The 21,134-nt window shown below is 42.8% G+C and overlaps 1 protein-coding gene across 1 annotated transcript in view; it reads right to left on the reverse strand.

The window, feature by feature from the left end:
• The window catches only part of LOC121535069 (calsyntenin-2-like), a 310,904-nt gene that overhangs the window by 163,148 nt on the left and 126,622 nt on the right, over positions 1–21,134 (reverse strand). The window contains exon 2 of the mRNA XM_041841767.2: positions 10,234–10,356. Coding sequence (XP_041697701.1) covers positions 10,234–10,356 — 123 coding nt within the window. The remainder of the gene's footprint in view (positions 1–10,233; positions 10,357–21,134) is intronic.

Raw genomic sequence — 21,134 nt, forward strand, 5'->3', positions numbered from 1 at the left:
CTTTTAAATATGTCCACAGTTTCGGCCCTCCTCAGGTTCTCTGGCAGGCTATTCCAGAGGCTGGGGGCATAGTAACTAAAGGCTGCCTCTTCATGCCTCTTGGTCCTAGGCTTTGGGATAGTTAAAAGGCCAGTGCCAGAGGACCTGAGGGACCTACTGGGTACATAACTAAAAAGCATGTCTGACATGTACTGGGGTGCACAATCATGTATTGATTTAAAAAACGAAGAATCCTAAAATGAATTATGAAACTCACAGGCAGCCAGTGCAGAGACTTTAAAACCGGTGTAATGTGTGCTCTCCATCTGGTTTTGGTCAGTACCCGTGCTGCAGCATTCTGTATGTTTTGCAGTTCATCAATCAATGGCTTTCTTGGGTAGACCAGACAGGAGATCATTACTGTAGTCAAGCCTGCTTGTAATAAAAGCGTGGATGAGTCTCTCTGTATCAGCCTGAGATAGAAACGGCCGCACCTTGGCAATGTTCCTCAGGTGGTAAAAAGCTATTTTGGTCATATTCCTAATGTGTGATTCGAAATTCAGTTCAGAATCTAAAATGACACCTAGGTTTTTTAACTGATGTTTTATCTTTATGGCCTGTGAACTAAAATGTGCGGCCAGATTCTCTTTCTGTGCTTTGGCTCCAATAATAAGTACCTCGGTCTTGTCTTGATTTAGCTGGGAGGAAGTTGTGTTCATTAATATAGTCTAATCATGTATCTGTGAAGCTAAAACCCTCTGGTGACACAGAAATGTAAAGTTGTGTATTGTCTGCGTAGCAGTGAAAATCAATACCGTGATTTCTGATAACGCTGCCTAGGGGTAACATACATAAACTGAACAGTACCGGACCCAAAATCAAACCTTGTAGAACGCCACATGTGATATCTATTTTCTCTGAGTTATGTTCTCCAAGGGTGACAAAAAACTCTTGACCGGTTAAATAGGTCCTCAACCAATTTAGAACTGGACCGGAGAAGCCAACTCACCTCTCCAGTCTGTCCAGAAGGACATCATTGTAAACAGGGTTGAATGCAGCACTTAAATTCAAGAGTACAAGGACAGAGAGCTGTTTGACATCTGTGTTGGCTCTAAGATAATTTACCACTTTAACTAAGGCTGTCGCTGTGCTGTGGTGGGCACGAAAGCCAGATTGGAATTGTTCTAAAATACAGTTGGTGTCACGATCGTCTACGAGAGAGGACCAATGCGCAGCGTTGAAGGTGAACATAATATATATTTATTAACTGATCAACACGATCAAAACAATAACACACGATGCGTGACGTCTTAAGGTACAACACGAACAAACCTTAATGGAACAAGAAACCACAACACAAAGTGAAAAGACCGATAGTTAAATATGGCTCCCAATCAGAGACAACCAGCTGACACTCGTTGCCTCTGATTGGGAGTCACTCAGGCCAACATAGATATACAAAACATAGACTTACACACCCTGGCTCAACATAACATAGTCCCCAGAGCCAGGGCGTGACAGTACCCCCCCCCAAAAGCGCGGACTCCGGCCGCGCCAAACAACCACAACAGGGGAGGGACCGGGTGGGCACTCCGCCTCGGCGGCGGATCCGGCTCCGGACATGACCCAGGCACGGGTTGTGCTGGACTGACGACGCACACCCCTGGCTTGATGCGTGGAGGAGGAACGGGCCGGACCGGGCTGACGAAGCGCACCCCTGACTTGGTGCGGGGAGCAGGAATGAGCCGGACCGAGGCTGACGACGCGCACCACTGACCTGGTGCGGGGAGCTTGGATGGGCCGGACTGGGCTGGCGACGCGCACCACAGACTTGGTGCGGAGAGCAGGAACGGGCCGGACAGGGCTGACGCAAACGCACCATAGACTTGGTGCGGAGAGCAGGCACGGGCCGTGCCGGACTGACGACGCACACCACTGGCTTGGTGCGGGAAGCTTGGATGGGCCGGACTGGGCTGGCGACGCGCACCACCGACTTGGTGCGGAGAGCAGGAACGGGCCGGACAGGGCTGACGAAACGCACCATAGACTTGGTGCGGAGAGCAGGCACGGGCCGTGCCGGACTGACGACGCACACCACTGGCTTGGTGCGGGAAGCTTGGATGGGCCGGACTGGGCTGGCGACGCGCACCACAGACTTGGTACGGAGAGCAGGAACGGGCCGGACAGGGCTGACGACGCGCACCACAGGCTCGGTGCGAGAGGCAGGAACAGGCCGAACCGTACTGGGGACACACGCCACTGGCCCTATGCAGGGATCAGGAACGGGCCGGACCGGACTGGTAATACACCCCAGTACCTCTCGCCGTGCCTCCACACTTTCCCTCTCCTCTGTGACCAGTGGCCCCCTTAACCTGGCGGCCTCCCTCTGCACACCCGCTGGACCGCTCCATCGCGGCCTCCGGCTGCCCCGTCGTCCACGTCGTGAGCCCCCCCCTAAAAATTTTCTGGGGTTCTCTCCTCCCCGTGGACCAGGCCTCCCTAGTTCTCGCCAGACTCTCACTCCACTGCTTCAAAGTCCAACCTTTCTGCTCTTCGCTTGGCTGGGCCCAGTTGAGACTCCTACTCCACTGATCCCAGGTCCATCCACTCTCCTCTTCACGCTGCTTGGTCCTGTCTTGGTGGTTTCTTCTGTCACGATCGTCTACGAGAGAGGACCAATGCGCAGCGTTGAAGGTGAACATAATATATATTTATTAACTGATCAACACGATCAAAACAATAACACACGATGCGTGACGTCTTAAGGTACAACACGAACAAACCTTAACGGAACAAGAAACCACAACATAAAGTGAAAAGACCGATAGTTAAATATGGCTCCCAATCAGAGACAACCAGCTGACACTCGTTGCCTCTGATTGGGAGTCACTCAGGCCAACATAGATATACAAAACATAGACTTACACACCCTGGCTCAACATAACATAGTCCCCAGAGCCAGGGCGTGACAGTTGGCACTTTTTTTTTTTATGTAGCTGTTTGAAAACCAATTTCTCAAGAATTTTGCTTAAGAATGGAAGGTTGGAGATTGGCCGAAAATTGCTAAGAGCTGAAGAATCTAGATTACTTTTCTTCAGAAGGGGTTTCACCATATAAGTTTTTAGTGCAGTGGGGAAAGTGCCTGTGAACAGGGAGTGATTAACAATAGCTTGCACTTCTTCAGCTATGCAAGTAAAAACTGTTTTGAAGAAGGTAGGTAGAGAATCGAGAAGGAAGGTAGAAGGCTTAAGTTGTGTTTTCTCTTTCCTGAGCATGTCTGTGTCAACCAGGGAAAATAACTCCATAGTGCCTTTGCGTGGTAGGCTAGAGCACATACAGTGGGGAAAACAAAGTATTTAGTCAGCCACCAATTGTGCAAGTTCTCCCACTTAAAAAGATGAGAGAGGCCTGTAATTTTCAGCATAGGTACACGTCAACTATGACAGACAAATTGAGAAAAAAAATCCAGAAAATCACATTGTAGGATTTTTTATGAATTTATTTGCAAATTATGGTGGAAAATAAGTATTTGGTCACCTACAAACAAGCAAGATTTCTGGCTCTCACAGACCTGTAACTTCTTCTTTAAGAGGCTCCTCTGTCCTCCACTCGTTACCTGTATTAATGGCACCTGTTTGAACTTGTTATCAGTATAAAAGACACCTGTCCACAACCTCAAACAGTCACACTCCAAACTCCACTATGGCCAAGACCAAAGAGCTGTCAAAGGACACCAGAAACAAAATTGTAGACCTGCACCAGGCTGGGAAGACTGAATCTGCAATAGGTAAGCAGCTTGGTTTGAAGAAATCAACTGTGGGAGCAATTATTAGGAAATGGAAGACATACAAGACCACTGATAATCTCCCTCGATCTGGGGCTCCACGCAAGATCTCAACCCGTGGGGTCAAAATGATCACAAGAACGCAAAAATCCCAGAACCACACGGGGGGACCTAGTGAATGACCTGCAGAGAGCTGGGACCAAAGTAACAAAGCCTACCATCAGTAACACACTATGCCGCCAGGGACTCAAATCCTGCAGTGCCAGATGTGTCCCCCTGCTTAAGCCAGTACATGTCCAGGCCCGTCTGAAGTTTGCTAGAGTGCATTTGGATGATCCAGAAGAGGATTGGGAGAATGTCATATGGTCAGATGAAACCAAAATATAACTTTTTGGTAAAAACTCAACTCGTTGTGTTTGGAGGACAATGAATGCTGAGTTGCATCTAAAGAACACCATACCTACTGTGAAGCATGGGGGTGGAAACATCATGCTTTGGGGCTGTTTTTCTGCAAAGGGACCAGGACGACTGATCCGTGTAAAGGAAGGAATGAATGGGGCCATGTATCGTGAGATTTTGAGTGAAAACCTCATTCCATCAGCAAGGGCATTGAAGATGAAATGTGGCTGGGTCTTTCAGCATGACAATGATCCCAAACACACCGCCCGGGCAACGAAGGAGTGGCTTCGTAAGAAGCATTTCAAGGTCCTGGAGTGGCCTAGCCAGTCTCTAGATCTCAACCCCATAGAAAATCTTTGGAGGGAGTTGAAAGTCCGTGTTGCACAGCGACAGCCCCAAAGCATCACTGCTCTAGAGGAGATCTGCATGGAAGAATGGGCAAACATACCAGCAACAGTGTGTGAAAACCTTGTGAAGACTTACAGAAAATGTTTGACCTGTGTCATTGCCAACAAAGGGTATAAAACAAAGTATTGAGAAACTTTTGTTATTGACCAAATACTTATTTTCCACCATAATTTGCTAATAAATTCATTAAAAATCCTACAATGTGATTTTCTGGATTTTTTTTCTCATTTTGTCTGTCTGTAGTTGACGTGTACCTATGATGAAAATTACAGGCCTCTCTCATCTTTTTAAGTGGGAGAACTTGCACAATTGGTGGCTGACTAAATACTTTTTTCCCCACTGTATCATGAAACTTCTCATCAGGTCTTGCTTGACTGATACCCAGCCTAATGTTTGTTATCTTATCTCTGAAATATGCTGCAAACTCATCACATTTAGATGTCGAGGACAGTTCACATAGGTTTGCGGGGGTAGGATTTATCAGGCAATCAATGGTCGAGAAGAGCACTCTCGAATTATTCAGATTATTAGTGATCAAATTAGAAAAATTTGCCCGTCTGGCATTTCTAATTGCCTTGTTATTTACAGTGCATTCGGAAAGTATTCAGACCGTTTTACTTTTTCCACATTTTGTTACGTTACAGCCTTATTCTAAAATGGATTAAATTATTTGTTTCAATCAACACATAATACCCCATAATAACAAACCAAAAACTGGTATTTAGACATTTTTGCGAATGTTAAAAAGAAAAAACAGAAATGGCTGATTTACATAAGTATTCAGACCCTTTGCTATGAGACTCGAAATTGAGCTCCGGTGCATCCTGTTTCCATTGATCATCCTTTTAGTCATTTTAGCAGACGCTCTTACAGTTAGTGAGTGCATACATTTTCATACTGGCCCCCCGTGGGAAACGAACCCGTCAGTCAGTCAGTCAGTCAGTCAGTCAGTCAGTCTCACTCTCACTCTCACTCTCACTCTCACTCTCTCACACACACAGAGAGAGAGAAAGGAAAAAGCATGTTAGAAACCCTATTTGCATCTCCAGGCAAAGCCTCAACTTGCCCACCATTTTAACTCAGACTGACTCCTACAGGGTCGCCAACCAGAAGTAGCACATTTGCTGCTCGTAAGCACATTGTCAAATTGTAACATTCAACACAGGAAGAGCACTCATCAAGTTTCAATGATCACCTCCTTATCACCACCCCAAGGATAGACTGCATTCTCCTGCAATTATTCAGATCATGCCTTGAAAGTTAAAGAGGATGAAAATGGATGTGGATTGTGTGAGGCAGATCCGGTATGATAAACACGTAAATTGGTTTATAGATAGACAAACACACACACAAAACATCAAACACACACCTTCTTCTTCTTTTTGATTCAAAGGCATCCAACCACACTATAACCCATGGGAAAGCGAAAGAGGCATTTGAAGTGTCCAGAATTTCAATCAAACCAGTCTACCAAAGACGTTGGAGTAATTACCCAACCAGTCTGCCTCAGGGACAAATCATCTATCATTCTAAATTAGATCCAATTGGACGTACAGACGTCCAATCGAGACATCCAATGTTGGATATAAAACTGTATTATTATTGAAAGGGCATAATTCTGTCAGCAGACATTAAATATCCACCCAAAAAAAAGACAATAAATGTCTGCGATAGAATTATTATATTTTATTTACATTTTAGTCATTTAGCAGACGCTCTTATCCAGAGCGATTTACAGTTAGTGAGTGCATACATTTTCATACTGGCCCCCCGTGGGAATCGAACCCACAACCCTGGCGTTGCAAACGCCATGCTCTACCAACTGAGCTACACGGGACTGTGTGAGAGAGATACTTCAACTGTTGTTATGAAATCCTATAGTGTAGTTTGTGTAGTTTACTGCTGTTACTGCCCACATAATCCACATAATCCCGATCATTACTCAGGATTATTATATGATCGTTAAACAACAATAACAAGTATAAGTCTAAGCATCTGTTTGATGTATGTGTTAAAGTACATGTGTAAAGTCTGGAAATCTATAGATTCCCCACTGCACATTTATCGTAGCTGTACAGTGTGTGTGTGTGTGTGTGTGTGTGTGTGTGTGTGTGTGTGTCTGTGTGTGTGCGTGTGTGTGCATGTGCGTGTGCAAGCACATACGTGTGCACCCACGTACTTGTGTATGTGAAACATGCTAATGTGATTCGCAAAACATTAACATCCTCCACCTTAAATGATTAAAATTATACGCCTCGTGGATCAAATGGGACCATGTGCCACAGGCATTAAAACTTTAAAAAACATCATGGCTGTGTCTGAAATGGCACCCTATTCATTATGTAGTGCATGACTACCCATAGAGCTCAGGACAAAAGTAGTGCACTACATAGGGAATAGGGTGCCATTTTGGATGCAGGCCATAAGACTAATTTACATAGTCTATTAACCAACAAACATGTTGATAAGGATTTTATTGTAAGGTGGTGGTAAATCATGCTGGCTTCATAATCAAACCATGTGGGAATATGATACATTAACTGTTGCATGACAAACACTTGGCACAAATAGCCTGAGCTGCCAAGCTGAAAATTTGAAGTGGCATGGTGTGGTTTGAAAACAGTGACACTTATGTGCAGTGTAAATTTAGCCCCCAAAAATGTCAAACAAATTAATTCCCACCCAGTACATTTTGCCTCATGGTTTATAAATAAGTCGTTTTTGGGAGGGTAGAAAGTACCAATTATGGTTGTGGTTGAAATTGAATTTCTCTAGTCTGGAACAGTGTGCATTTGACAAACTTCATTTGAATGTGCATTCCCCTTACAAATGCACAACTTGTCAACCACAGCCACTGTCACGGTTCTTTCATGATAACAAGACAAGTTTCTCTCTTTTCACTCTATTCCTCACATTCACTTTCACTCACTAATTACCATTTCTTTCTAATTTCTCTCTGTCATTCATTTCTTCTCTTGCTCATTTCCCTCTCATTCGCTCACTCTTTGTCTCTCTCTGTCTCTCTCTTAATCTCTCTCACACACACACACACACAAAACCATCCTCTTTCTCGAAACCGCTCCCTATACTCTTTTTGTTCATGTGTGTGTGTGTGTGTGTGTGTGTGTGTGTGTGTGTGTGTGTGTGTGTGTGGAGGGGGAACTAACTTTACCAGGGGAACAATACGGAATGTGCATCATCCTGTAGGAGAGATGAATGGACGAGAGGTCTGGCATAACTGCGATCCCCCAATAAAAATCCCCCCAGTCCCCCGTTACATCCCTCAAACTGATTTGATTGAGAGCACTCTGTGCATACACAAGACCCACGCTCCTCCTCTCCGCAGGGGCACGGTCACGGCTCGCCCAAATAACCATTCATCTCCTCTCGTTCCTGTCTCGGCATATATCATCGACTTTAGGCTCATCGTTCTTTTACATCAAAGTGGAGCTGCTGTGAGAGGAGGATAGAGGGATGGAGGGAAGGAGGAGGGAGGAGGGAGGAGGAATGGAAGGGAGAAATAGGCAAAGCGCTTAACAATCCCCATCCATGTTCCCACAGAGCAATTAATGTGGTGCCGGAACGACAGCCCACTCCTTTCTCCACAGAAACAAAACCAGGATGGATGAGGGAGAGCAACGCTGCATAAGGCACTGCCTGCTGCAGCTGCATGGGCATTGAGGGAGAGAGAAAGAAAGAGGAGAGAGAGAATGGGGGAATGACAGGAAATGAGAAAGACAATGACAGAGAGTGAAGAAGAATGGCAATAAGCGAGAGAGAGAGAGAGAGAGAGAGAGAGAGAGAGAGAGAGAGAGAGAGAGAGAGAGAGAGAGAGAGAGAGAGAGAGAGAGAGAGAGAGAGAGAGAGAGAGAGAGAGAGAGAGAGAGAGAGAGAGAGAGAGAGAGAGAGAGAGAGAGAGAGAGAGAGAGAGAGAGAGAGAGAGAGAGAGAGAGAGAGAGAGAGAGAGAGAGAGGCTAGCCAAGAGGAGGACATTTGTGGAGAGATAGAGAGGGAATGAGAAAAATGCAAAGGAGAACACTAGACAAACAGAGTTGGAAAGGGCAAGAGTGAGACATGGAGAATTGAGGAGATTGAGAGAAAAAACCTGTGATAGATTAGGACAGAGAACCTTTTCTGCAAGCATTTTTTTGTAAATCTCCTTGGTAGCCATTTTATGGGTTTCATTCATTAGCTAGGCGCCACAGAAAAGCCAGGGAGAAAGTCACCAAAAATAGCACAACATCACTTTCCCTCTCCGGTGATATTTTACCAGTGGTGACCTTCTGGAGTCACCGAGCAGATTGTTAATCACAGAGAGAAATATTTACAAACCATTGGGTCTTTTGTTTACCCATTGGGTCTCTTGTTGCTTAACCATTAGAATTTCACTGGCTTAGTCTCTGAGTTGGTTGCTGGGAGTTGAAATGTGTTCCTAAACCAGCTCTGTTAGATGTTAGATTTGCTGAAAAAACATTGGCGGACAATTTGGCAAAACCCAGATTAACCCTGGCATATACTGTTGAGGTTTATTCAATTTTTTCCTGATTACGATTGTTTGGTGTCACGGCAAAATTACAACTATGGCTACATTTTTCAAGGGCCAGTGTCTCAGACCCAGACTACTGTAATAAAAAGCATTTAAGCAGTACAGGCCTTAATCTGGGTCCAGGAAAACAGGCCTAATTTTGACCCAGATTTTATATACATACAAGCATTGTAAAAAAAAGTCATGAATGTATAGTCATGCAAGTACTGTAAGATTCAAACCATTTTCATTTAATGAAGTGTAAAGCAGTACCTACCACAAAGCCTCCTCATTTGCCAGGGAGCCAAAAATCCCAGTCTAATTTTAAGTCACATGTCACTGTCACCTACCTGTGTGACACTGTGATTTAACTTCAATCACAAGCCAGAGCTCTGCACTCAACTGTAGTCTTATCATAATATGATAGTGTATGTATTTAGGGGAGTGGGTAGACGTTTCCCATATAACTACATATCTAAGATGACATGACCTGGAAATGCCATGTAAATACTGTACACTGTATGCCCTGAAATGTAGGATGCCCTTGTTCTGCTGATACAGGGTCAGATACTTTTCATCCCCCTAAAGGTGAAGGTTAGGATAAGGGATAGGGTAAACTGATCCTAGATCAGTGGATAAGGGTAACTTCTGCCTCAAGCATATCATTTTTATGAAATAACAGGACATTCAAGGAGCATGGAAGATGTCCAGGGTATTTCCATGTCATGTCAAAGGGGACTAGTACAGCTGCTCAAGGGTATCAGTATTTAAAGGTAGCTCAATAAGTTTCTCTCCTCTCCAGCAGCTCATGTTACAACTTTTTTTCTTTGGCCAGTCAGACCGAGGAAGTGTGAATGATTGTAGATAACGGTGCCTTATGAAGAAGTGTAGCCATAAATACACACTACCTTTCAGGCACAGACAGGCTGCTTAGATGTACCTCTCAAAGTGAGGAAAGAGTATGAGCGTATTCCGTTTAGGAAGACACTCATAGAAGTCAGCCCAGTTATGCCAATCTACCACAGCCTCAAATTAACAGCTATTACTGTGCAGTATGTCAGTGAAGCACCATAAGCCCACAGCACTGGGTTCTTTGAAGGACGTTTAGGATGGGGAAATAGGGAAATGGTGTCTCTACCTGCGTAAGGGACAGGGGCGTCCTTGTCCAAGGCCACCAAGGGAGGGTCCAGCAGGACGGTGTCCATGTTCTCTGTGATCACCCCATGGTACGACGTCTCGATCCACGGCTTGTGTTTGTTCACTGTGGAGAAGAAAGAGGAGGAGAATGGAGAGAGAGAGAGAGAGAGAGAAAGAGAGAAAGAGAGAGAGAGAAATAAGTTGTCAGTCGATTTTGTGAGGTTTGCCTGGCCATGAAAAGAATAGCTAAACAGTACTATCAATAACCATGAAGCTAATAAGCATAGACTGCTCTATCTACTCATTTATCTGATTTTGGGTCCTGGTGACGTTGCTTTTGTTTGTACAAAAGCTGTTACAAGCCCTTGATCAATGCCCACAGCTAAACAGACTAAAGTACAACTTAAATTGCCCACAGGCAAAGCTCACTTGGGGTGACTCTTTCGATTTAGTTTGCAAATACAGTAAGGTCATCCTTGATAAAGATGAGCAAAAAAGACTGTATAAAATAAATAATACAAATACTGAGCTGTATTGCATGCTCAAAAAATGAGAAAATTATATTATTTTATACTAATACAATTGCTCAGAGAAAAATATTTAGTTCAACAAGTAATACAAAAATCTAAAAAAGATAGGTGTGAAAATTATTGGTACCCCTGTTTTCAATACTCCAGCACCCTCCTCTTGCGACTCTCAGCCTTTTTCTAAAATGTTTTATGAGATTGGAGAACACATTGAGAGTTTTACACTTCAAGTGAATGGTAACATGGACCTTAACAAGGGCCCCAGGACCAGTGGAAGCTAAATAGCCCCATAACATCAAAGATCCACCACCATATTTACAGGAGGTATGAGGTCATTTTCTTCATGTGCTTCCGTTTTGCGATGCCAACGCACCACTGGTATGCGTGGCCAAAGAGCTCTATGTCAGAGTTTATAACTGTATTCTCCCAGGCACAACAGTTTCTGGAGAACCATTCACATCTCTATCTGAAGCAACATACTCTTATGGCCACTCACTCACTCAGTACCCTGCTGTGTACAAAGTACAGTTAAGCTCTGTAGAGCTTCCCTGGACTCAAAGGAAACCATTGACGAGTCCCAATGGCACACTGAACTCCTACGCAGGTACAGAGAGAGAGAGATAGAGAGCGATGGAGAGATAGAGCGAGCTAATAGGCCATTCAGTACATCAGGAGATTACTTTTAGATTAGTGACCATCCACTGCAATTGAATGACTTCCTCGAAACCCACCACTCAATTACGCTGACCGAGTAAATTAAAAGCTCTTCAAACTTGTTGCTCAGAGACACACGCACACACGTTGTGTATTCACACACATACAGTACACACACACATGCACACTAGAGTGCACACACACACTACACACACAAAACCTCTTCTGAAAAAGTTCCCTGGAAGCTTAGTGCCTGTAATGAGCAGATGACATGTCCAGCTGGTGCTTTTCACCCCACTCCAAAACATCCTGGTCTCAATTTCGATGTGGCCTTATACAAGTAGTCAAAATGACAACTCTTTATCCATCCTTCCTTCCATCCTTCCTTCCTTCCTTCCTTTCCTTCCTTTCCTTCCTATCCTTTCTTCCTTTCATCACTGGTAAGCATTGTCAACGAGGTAAGATAAGATGTACTTGCTTGTCCATTAACTTACAGAGAACGGAAATGTGTCTTTATGCTCACAACCCAACCCAACCGGGACATACACACACATACCCCAAGGGGCAGGAATCAATTGGTCAGCTGCAGTGCAGCGCTCAAGGGCACAACGGCAGGCGATGGTATCTAGGATGATATCATTGCCAGCAATCCTCCTGTTGTCGGCTCACTCTGCACCAAATTTTCCAGTCTGAGCTGGGATTCGAACAGCTTCTCTAACCACTAGGCTTCTTGCCATAAGTAACATGTTGGTGATTGATGTGTTGCTAACCAATAGGACGGGGAGTCACATAAGTCTATTAATGGGTTGCTTCTCTGTCACTTGGTCGCATCATTGCATTGTTATGAATGTTCTACAAATGCCGCAGCAAATTGATGTCCGACTAATAGTTATTGCTCAGTCATTCTGAACGGGGGCTAATGACTGTTTAGTCAAAATTACACTATAGTGGCATGGAAATTCAATGACATTGGTAAAGTAGACAAATAATTAGTAGGAAACAACTTTGCCATCATTATGATGTCATCAAGTTTATTTTAGAGAGATGACAATGTTGCCATGAGCTAGCAAAGTTCGTCAGAGATAGCTAGCAATGCTAACGTTAGCTAGCCAAAAGGTTGGTGCTCTCCTCTCAATCTTAGCTAGCTAGCTAAAGTTATACTGCATCTAAAGTCAATCTGCTGACAAAAGCTTGTCCTACTAATTAATTGTCTCCTGTTGAAATGTCATCATGTTTCCAAGCCACAGTAATGCACTTTAGTCCCCTGGAGCTCAGTTGGTAGAGCATGGCGCATGCAACGCCAGGGTTGTGGGTTCGTTTCCCACAGGGGGCCAGTATGAAAATGTATGCACTCACTAACTGTAAGTCGCTCTGGATAAGAGCGTCTGCTAAATGACTAAAATGTAAATGTAGACTAAATCTTCATCAGCACCTATTGAGACTGCATTGAGTAGAATGCTCAGCTGGACATCAGTCCTAAAACTAACGTTCAAAAACAATATTGTGACGAAACGTGCAACCCATGTATAGGGACGACAAGCACACTATCGTTGCACTGGCATAATCTTCCTCTAGAAGAGTTCAATTGAATCTGGGGAACTTTATAATAAGAATACTGGATCGGTGTGTACGTTAGGGAGGGTTTCCCTCCTGTTTGCATGTCCTGTAAATACGGCACTGGTCATGCAGTGTGTGAGTGGATTAGGGAAAGCACAGGCAGGCTTTGAGGGAAAACTGTATGGCAATTCCACGGTATCAGAGTGATGCTTATTTTTAATTTTTTACATTTACTTGAAGAACAGTTCAGATGCAAAGTTTACATGCTGTTTGTGACGTCATTCTGTTACCAAACTTTGCATCTGCACTGTTCTTCAAGTAAATTAGTTTTTGTAAAATGTTCAGTGGAAATTGTTAAAAGTTGTCATTATTGTGCATAGAGTTGTATGGTGTGTTTAACTTTGCAATCAAATTGTGTGTGGTTACATGCACACAATAATGTGATTATTGAGAATAGTCAGATTAATATAATAGTTTGATTAAAGAGTTTTCAAGATTTGCATGAAGAACGATTTCCCTAATAATCCTGTTTACATGGACACATCTGAAATCAGGCTACCTGATGGCATTCTGATGAATGCAGAAAATTGCCAATCAAAACAAACATTCTACCACAGCGAACATGTTATTTTTGGGAAATAACTGATTCTGAGTTCGTACATATAATCGTATTTTTTATTTATTAATTTTTTTAGGGTTAGATCAGCTTTAATATTGCAGATAGATTGGTACTTCCATCAAAGTCCTAAAGGACTCTCAGGCAATGAGAAACAAGATTCTCTGGACTGATGAAACCAAGATTGAACTCTTTGGCCTGAATGCCAAGCGTCACGTCTGGAGGAAACCTGGCACCATCCCTACAGTGAAGCATGGTGGTGGCAGCATCATGCTTGGGGATGTTTTTCAGCGGCAGGAACTGGGAGACTAGTCAGGATCGAGGGAAAGATGAACAAAGCAAAGTACAGAGAGATCCTTGATGAAAACCTGCTCCAGAGCGCTCAGGACCTCAGACTGGGGTGAAGGTTCACCTTCCAATAGGACATCAACCCTAAGCACACAGCCAAGACAACACAGGAGGGGCTTCGAGACAAGTCTCTGAATGTCCTTGAGTGGCCCAGCCAGAGCCCGGACTTGAACCCGATCGAACATCACTGGAGAGACCTGAAAACAGCTGTGCAGCAATTATTTTTTTTATAAATGTGCAAACATTTCAAAAAAACTGTTTTTGCTTTGTCATTATGGGGTATTTTGTGTAGATTGATGAGGGGGGGAAACTATTTAATCAATTTTAGTATAAGGCTGTAACGTAACAAAATGTGGAAAAAGTCAAGGGGTCTGAATACTTTCTGAATGCACTGTATATGGAATTATTTTCAGAAGGTCATACCAAGGATCATTTAGGTATTTGATTTAGAATTTTCAGACCCCTCGAAGTACAAAAACAATATATGAAAAAATGATTTGATAAAAAAAATGTTTTGGCCATACTGCTATTAGCCCATACAAACGCATTGAATAACAGATTCACTACATGGAACAACAGATAGTCCCAAAAAATATCAAAAGGAAGTTTGTTCTGAAGTGTCTATCCTATATCTGAGAGATATAAGAAAGATCAGGAAACATCTGTATTTAATTCACCCAGAAATCTAAGCCCTGTCTAATCCAGAGGAGGGGGGGTACTAAGTTATATGGAATTGTTTTAAGAAGGTCATACCAAGGATCATTTTGCTATTTTATTTTGAATTTTAAGACCCCTTAAAGTATTAAAAAAATTATGTAAAAAATGTATTTGATTAAACATTTTATTTGGCCTTACTGCTATTAGCCCAAACAAACGCATTGATTGAATAACATATTCACTACATGGAACAGAATTTTAATTTTTTTAATGTACATGTATTTAACCCCTTATTTCTGTCACTGAACAGTCTCCATATATACTGTACTTCTATTAATGTTTTCAACTGGTACCGGAGACCTTTAGAGTCTTGTGAGGTCTGTGGGCGTCTCACCTTTACACAGAGGGGTCATATTAGTGTGTAGCCCAAACTGTTCGGATGCTACAGACAGAAGTTGGCAGATTGGCTGTACTGACTTCAAACGAGTCCCACAACGCTTGTGAGGGTCGTAGAGCAAAACGGAGAACACCATTTTGTTCGTGACAGTCTCATCATTCTTTCGAGGCCAAACCATTCGGACACTACAGACAATTTTGTGAGAAGACTGCTTTTCAGGATTTCTCATGGTCTGACAAACACTGCTCTAGCTCTGTCACATTTCACAGATATCTCTAACTTAAATTGACAGATTTCTATGGGATTTTGTGTATTATGCTAATTAGATTTCAGAGTGGGCGCAGACATCGACCTTAGGGGGTTTTAACAGCTTCCAACCCCAAGTCATAAGACTGCTAAAAAGTTAATCAAATGGCTACCTGGACTATTTGCATTGACCCACTTTTTTTATGCTGCTGCTACTCCCTGTTTATTATCTATGCATAGTCACTCCTTATTGATATTTTATTGTGTTACTTTTTTAAACTTTAGTTTATTTGATTTTGTATTTAAAAAAATAGCACATATTTTCTTACTTAAAAAATAACTGCATTGTTGGTTAAGGGCTTGTAAGTAAGCATTTCACGGTAAGTAAGCATTCACCTGTTGTATTCAGCGCATGTGACAAATAGAATTTGATTTGATGTTGCTCTGGTTGTCTTCGTCTAATAACATCTGTAAATATTTTAAATAGACACTCAAAAACCTATAGAATGATATTTATAGTCAACTAACTCGAATATTTTTCTGTCGTTCAAGGCTCAAACGCCCATGATTCCATTCGGCAAAACCACTCATTCCATCTTTTTTGTATTGAATTACTTGTCAACGTAATACTTTTTATTAGTTCCAATAGGCCTCCAGTGTTTTGGATGGTTGCTTGGACAGTCACTGAGGCTGTATTTGTCTGTTATCGTTGAAAACACTTTATTTCAGATGCAACAGTATTAGCTACTTAGCTAGCTAGCATTGCTAACGTTAGGACCAAAGATACATGCGGAAAAATTAGGATTCTGTAATGATTTGCCTGTTTAATAATAGAAGTTGTGTTCTTCTAACAGACCTACATATTGTTGCAAACACGTATTTTTGATGTAGCAGTTAGGCTAGCTAGCATGCTAACTAGATACAGTAACTCTGTGTATGGTTAGCATAGCTAGTTAGCATCTAAATTTGTGTATTAGAGTTGATTGGTGACAATGACATGAACATAACTTTTGACATGTAGTTTTTACTGTTGTTCTGGAGGCAGCTCTGCAGAGTGGTCACTAGCTGGCACAGCCACAAAGTCATAACATCTGATTTCAAGCCTTAACCCTAACCTTAACCACACTGCTCACCCTAATGCCTAATCCTAACCTTAAATTAAAGATGCGTTCCAGAGGATTGAAAATACCTCATAATTTTTTTAAACCTCCCATTTTGTACTCAACGTTTCAATGTATGACTCATACATGCATAATAAACCATCTGCAGTCCTCTCCCAGTGGAGAAAGTCACATAATCCTCACATTCTTACCTGGCATCATTTAGTGTACAATTTAGTCATTTAGTTCATGTCATGTAGTGAGCTTGCGCTCTGAAGTGAGTGGGATTGCCTGGCTATGTGACCTTATCATTAATTATTTTGATAGCACCGAAAATAACAGTGAAAATAAATAGAATACATCGATCAAATCTATGCAGCCTAACTTAGAAAAACATTAGAATATTTAAAGTTGTAGTTGGTTGTAGTTTCATTTCTCACTTTCAATAGCCTACTATTGAAAGAGATGGCATCGTAGCCAGACAAATACATCAGAAACACTATGCTCATAACCTGAACCTCCTAAATGGTGTCGCTGTATTTTGTTTACATTTTGGAATATATTGCTCAATAGTCTATTAGGCTTTTACCAGGCGCGAATCACGGACACAACACACATATAACTTAATGCGCTAGAGAAATGTATACTGCAAATGTTCACCCACTTACTTTTTAGATAAGAAAATATCTCCCTACCTTTCTGTTGTTTCAACCATCCATCCCTATCAAATAATTCCATGTGTCCGTCCACCTTTTGTCCTTATACGTGTACACAGGTTTTCCATGATATGGGGTATAATCCAAAACTGCAGTTGATTGCCATCGATTATCATTCATCACGTAGACAAATACTAGGCCTATATATAATCATTACACTACTTTAAAGGAGTATGTCATTTGATGCAAACATATACTGTAAGTAGGTTATAACTTTTCCATTGTATAAATTTCATGATCACAATTACTTGCTTGCCATACTAGTCTGTACAACAACAGGAATTAGCCACAACCAAGCTTGAGGGACAATGTTGATTGGCAGGTGGAATGACGTCCAATGAGGTTGTGGGGTGAGGTCAAGCACATTGCACAGCTCATGAACAACACAGAGTTTTTTTTGTCTTTGAGAACAATGACGTGATGGCAAAGTACACAACTTTTGGGGACCACTTTTGGCTCGTGAGCGCAACAGAGGCTCGAGAACAATGACGTGATGACGAAGTACACAACTTTCGGGGACCGCTTTTGGCTCTTGAGTGCTACAGAGCCTCGGTAACAATGATGTGATGACGAAGTACACAACTTTCGGGGTGCTACTTTCAAAACTACTGGCTAAAAAGTATACAAAAGTACTGGAGAATCTCTTTAAGACCAAAAAGCACATTTTTGTTTTCATGCATTTTTACAATATAGCACATTTTGACTTTGCAGCTGACCGATCTATGGGACAATCTCTCAGTTCTGCCTCCAGGACAAGACTCGTGACAATAAATATAAACCTACGTTATTGTTGCAAACACTATTATTTTGGATGTAACGTTAGCAGTCAGGCTAGCTAGCATGCTAACTAGATACAGTAACTCTGTGCTACGGTTAGCATAGCTATTTAGCATCTAAATTCAAATGATATTTGTGTGTATTGCAGTTGATTGGTGATAATGACATGAACAAATATTCAACATGACATTCATGCAAGCATTATAATATATTTACAACCCAAAAGTAATGTGAAATGCACTCATAACTTACGACATAAGCAATATTTGATAGCTAGCTAGCTAAGCTAACTGCAGGCTAACTAGGCAGAGCACTGCATCATGGGAGACGAAATGCACCCTAGGAATCGTAGTATGCTGTAGACCAGGGGTTCTTAAACGTTTTCAGCCTGGGACCCAAATGAGAAATTCAGTGTTTTCCTGAGACCCAAGCTTATGAAAACATGCAACTATATGTAAATATCGGTAAATGTCATTGTAAATGTAAATACACTCTTACATATCTGTCTAGGTTAGAACTGTTGCTGTTAAAATACAATAAATCATTTTTCATTCTGAACTGGAATAAACTGACTGATCACATCACACAGATGTATAACAGAACACACACACAGGCTCAGTTTTTGATAGTGCAACTGTAAGTAACAGTAAAGATGACAAATGATCAGGCCTACTGTACGGTTCATCTTACTATATAAATGATTGTTGAAAAAAAGTATAGGTTGGAGCTGTTGCTGTTAAAATACAATTTAAAAAAATTATACTGAACTGGAATAAACTGATTAATCACATCACACCGATGTCGACCAGAAAAAGAAAACACACACACACACACACACACACACACACACACAGTCCTAATGAGAGGTGTGTGACTGGTTGAAATTTTCAACAGGCAGGTCTATTCTGGGCTCAGTTTTTGACAGTGCAACCCTGAGGTCATGCTCAGCATTGGGTCTGTTTCTGTACTTGTTTTTTAAGTATGCCAGTGTTGAGAACCCTGACTTGCATAGGTATGTGGTGTCAAACTGGATCAGAACATCTACTGCTTTCTCAGCCAGGCAGGAGACCGCTTCCTGCTGTAGATGAGCAACCCAGAACTGTTGTGAGTGTATTTGCCTCAAAAAGCATCTTGCATCAATCAGTTTATTCCAGTTCAGAATAAAAATTATTACTTGTATTTTAACAGCAACAGTTCCAACCTAGACTTGTTTTCAACAATAATTTCTATTGTAAATCAAATTTTATTTGTCACATACACGTGTTTAGCAGATGTTATAGCGGGTGTAGCGAAATGCTTGTGCTTCTAGCTCCGACAGTGCAGTAATATCTAACAAGTAATATCTAACAATTTCACAACATATACCCAATACACACAAAACTAGTAAGTAGGAATGGGATATAAGAATATATACATATATGGACAAGCAATGACAGAGCGGCATGGACTAAGATACAGTAGAATATTATTGAATAGAATGCAGTATATACATCTGAGATGAGTAGTGCAAGATATGTAAACATTATTAAAGTGACTAGTGTTCCATTTCTTAAAGTGGCCAGTGATTTCAATAGACAGCAGCAGCCTCTAATGTGCTAGTGATGGCTAGTTAACAGTCTGATGGGCTTGAGGTAGAAGCTGTTTTTCATTCTCTCAGTCCCAGCTTTGATGCACGTGTACTGACCTCGCCTTCTGGATGATAGCGGGGTGAACAGGCAGTGGCTCGGGTGGTTGATGTCCTTGATGATCTTTTTGGCCTTCCTGTGACATTGGGTGCTGTATGTGTCTTGGAGGGCGGGTAGTTTGTCCCCGGTAATGCATTCGCCAGACCGCACCACCCTCTGGAGAGTCCTGCGGTTGTGGGCGGTGCAGTTGCCATACCAGGCGGTGATACAGCCTGACAGGATGCTCTCAATTCTGCATCTGTAAAAGTTTTTGAGGGTTTTAGGTGCTAAGCTGAATTTCTTCAGCCTCCTGAGGTTGAAGAGGCTCTGTTGCGCTTTCTTCACCACAATGTCTGCGTGGGTGGACCATTTCAGTTTGTCGGTGATGTGTACGCCAAGGAACTTGAAGCTTTCCACCTTCTCCACTGCGGTCCCGTCGATGTGGTTAGGGGGGGGGGTGCACCCTCTGCTGTTTCCTGAAGTGCACGATCATCTCCTTTGAGTGAGAGGTTATTTTCCTGGCACCACACTCTCAGAGCCTTCACCTCTCTGTAGGCGGTCTCGTCATTGTTGGTAATCAAGCCTACTACTGTTGTGTCGTCTGCAAACTTGATGATTGAGTTGGAGGCGTGCTTGGCCACGCAGTCATGGGTGAACAGGGAGTACAGGAGGGGGCTGAGCACGCACCCTTGTGGGGCCCCAGTGTTGAGGATCAGCGAAGTGGAGATGTTTTTTCCTACCTTCACCACCTGGGGGCGTCCCGTCAGGAAGTCCAGGACCCAGTTGCACAGGGCGGGGTTCAGACCTAGGGCCTCGAGCTTAATGATGAGCTTGGAGGGTACTATGGTGTTGAATGCTTAGCTATAGTCAATGAACAGCATTCTTACATAGGTATTCCTCTTGTCCAGATGGGATAGGGCAGTGTGCAGTGTGATGGCGATTGCATCGTCTGTGGATCTATTGGGGCGGTAAGCAAATTGAAGTGGGTCTAGGGTGACAGGTAAGGTAGAGGTGATATGATCCTTGACTAGTCTCTCAAAGCACTTCATGATGACAGAGGTGAGTGCTACAGGGCGATAGTCATTTAGTTCAGTTACCTTTGCTTTCTTGGGTACAGGAACAATGGTGGACATCTTGAAGCATGTGGGAACAGCAGACTGGGAAAGGGAGAGATTGAATATGTCCATAAACACACCAGCCAGCTGGTCTGTGCATGCTCTGAGGACGCGGCTAGGGATGCCGTCTGGGCCGGCAGCCTTGCGGGGGTTAACATGCTTAAATGTCTTAATCATGTCGGCCATGGAGAAGGAGAGGCCACAGTCCTTGGTAGTGGGCCTCGTCAGTGGCACTGTGTTATCCTCAAAGCGGGCGAAGAAGGTGTTTAGCTTGTCTGGAAGCGAGACGTCGGTGTCGGCGACGTGGCTGGTTTTCCTTTTGTAGTCCGTGATTGTCTGTAGACCCTGCCACATAAGTCTTGTGTCTGTGCCGTTGAATTGTGACTCCACTTTGTCTCTATGCTGATGTTTTGCCAGTTTAATTGCCTTGCGGAGCGAGTAGCTACACTGTTTGTATTCTGCCATATTCCCAGTCACCTTGCCATGGTTGAATGCGGTGGTTCGCGCTTTCAGATTTGTGCGAATGCT

Source organism: Coregonus clupeaformis, chromosome 21, assembly GCF_020615455.1.
Source record: "Coregonus clupeaformis isolate EN_2021a chromosome 21, ASM2061545v1, whole genome shotgun sequence".
Lineage (NCBI taxonomy): Eukaryota > Metazoa > Chordata > Actinopteri > Salmoniformes > Salmonidae > Coregonus > Coregonus clupeaformis.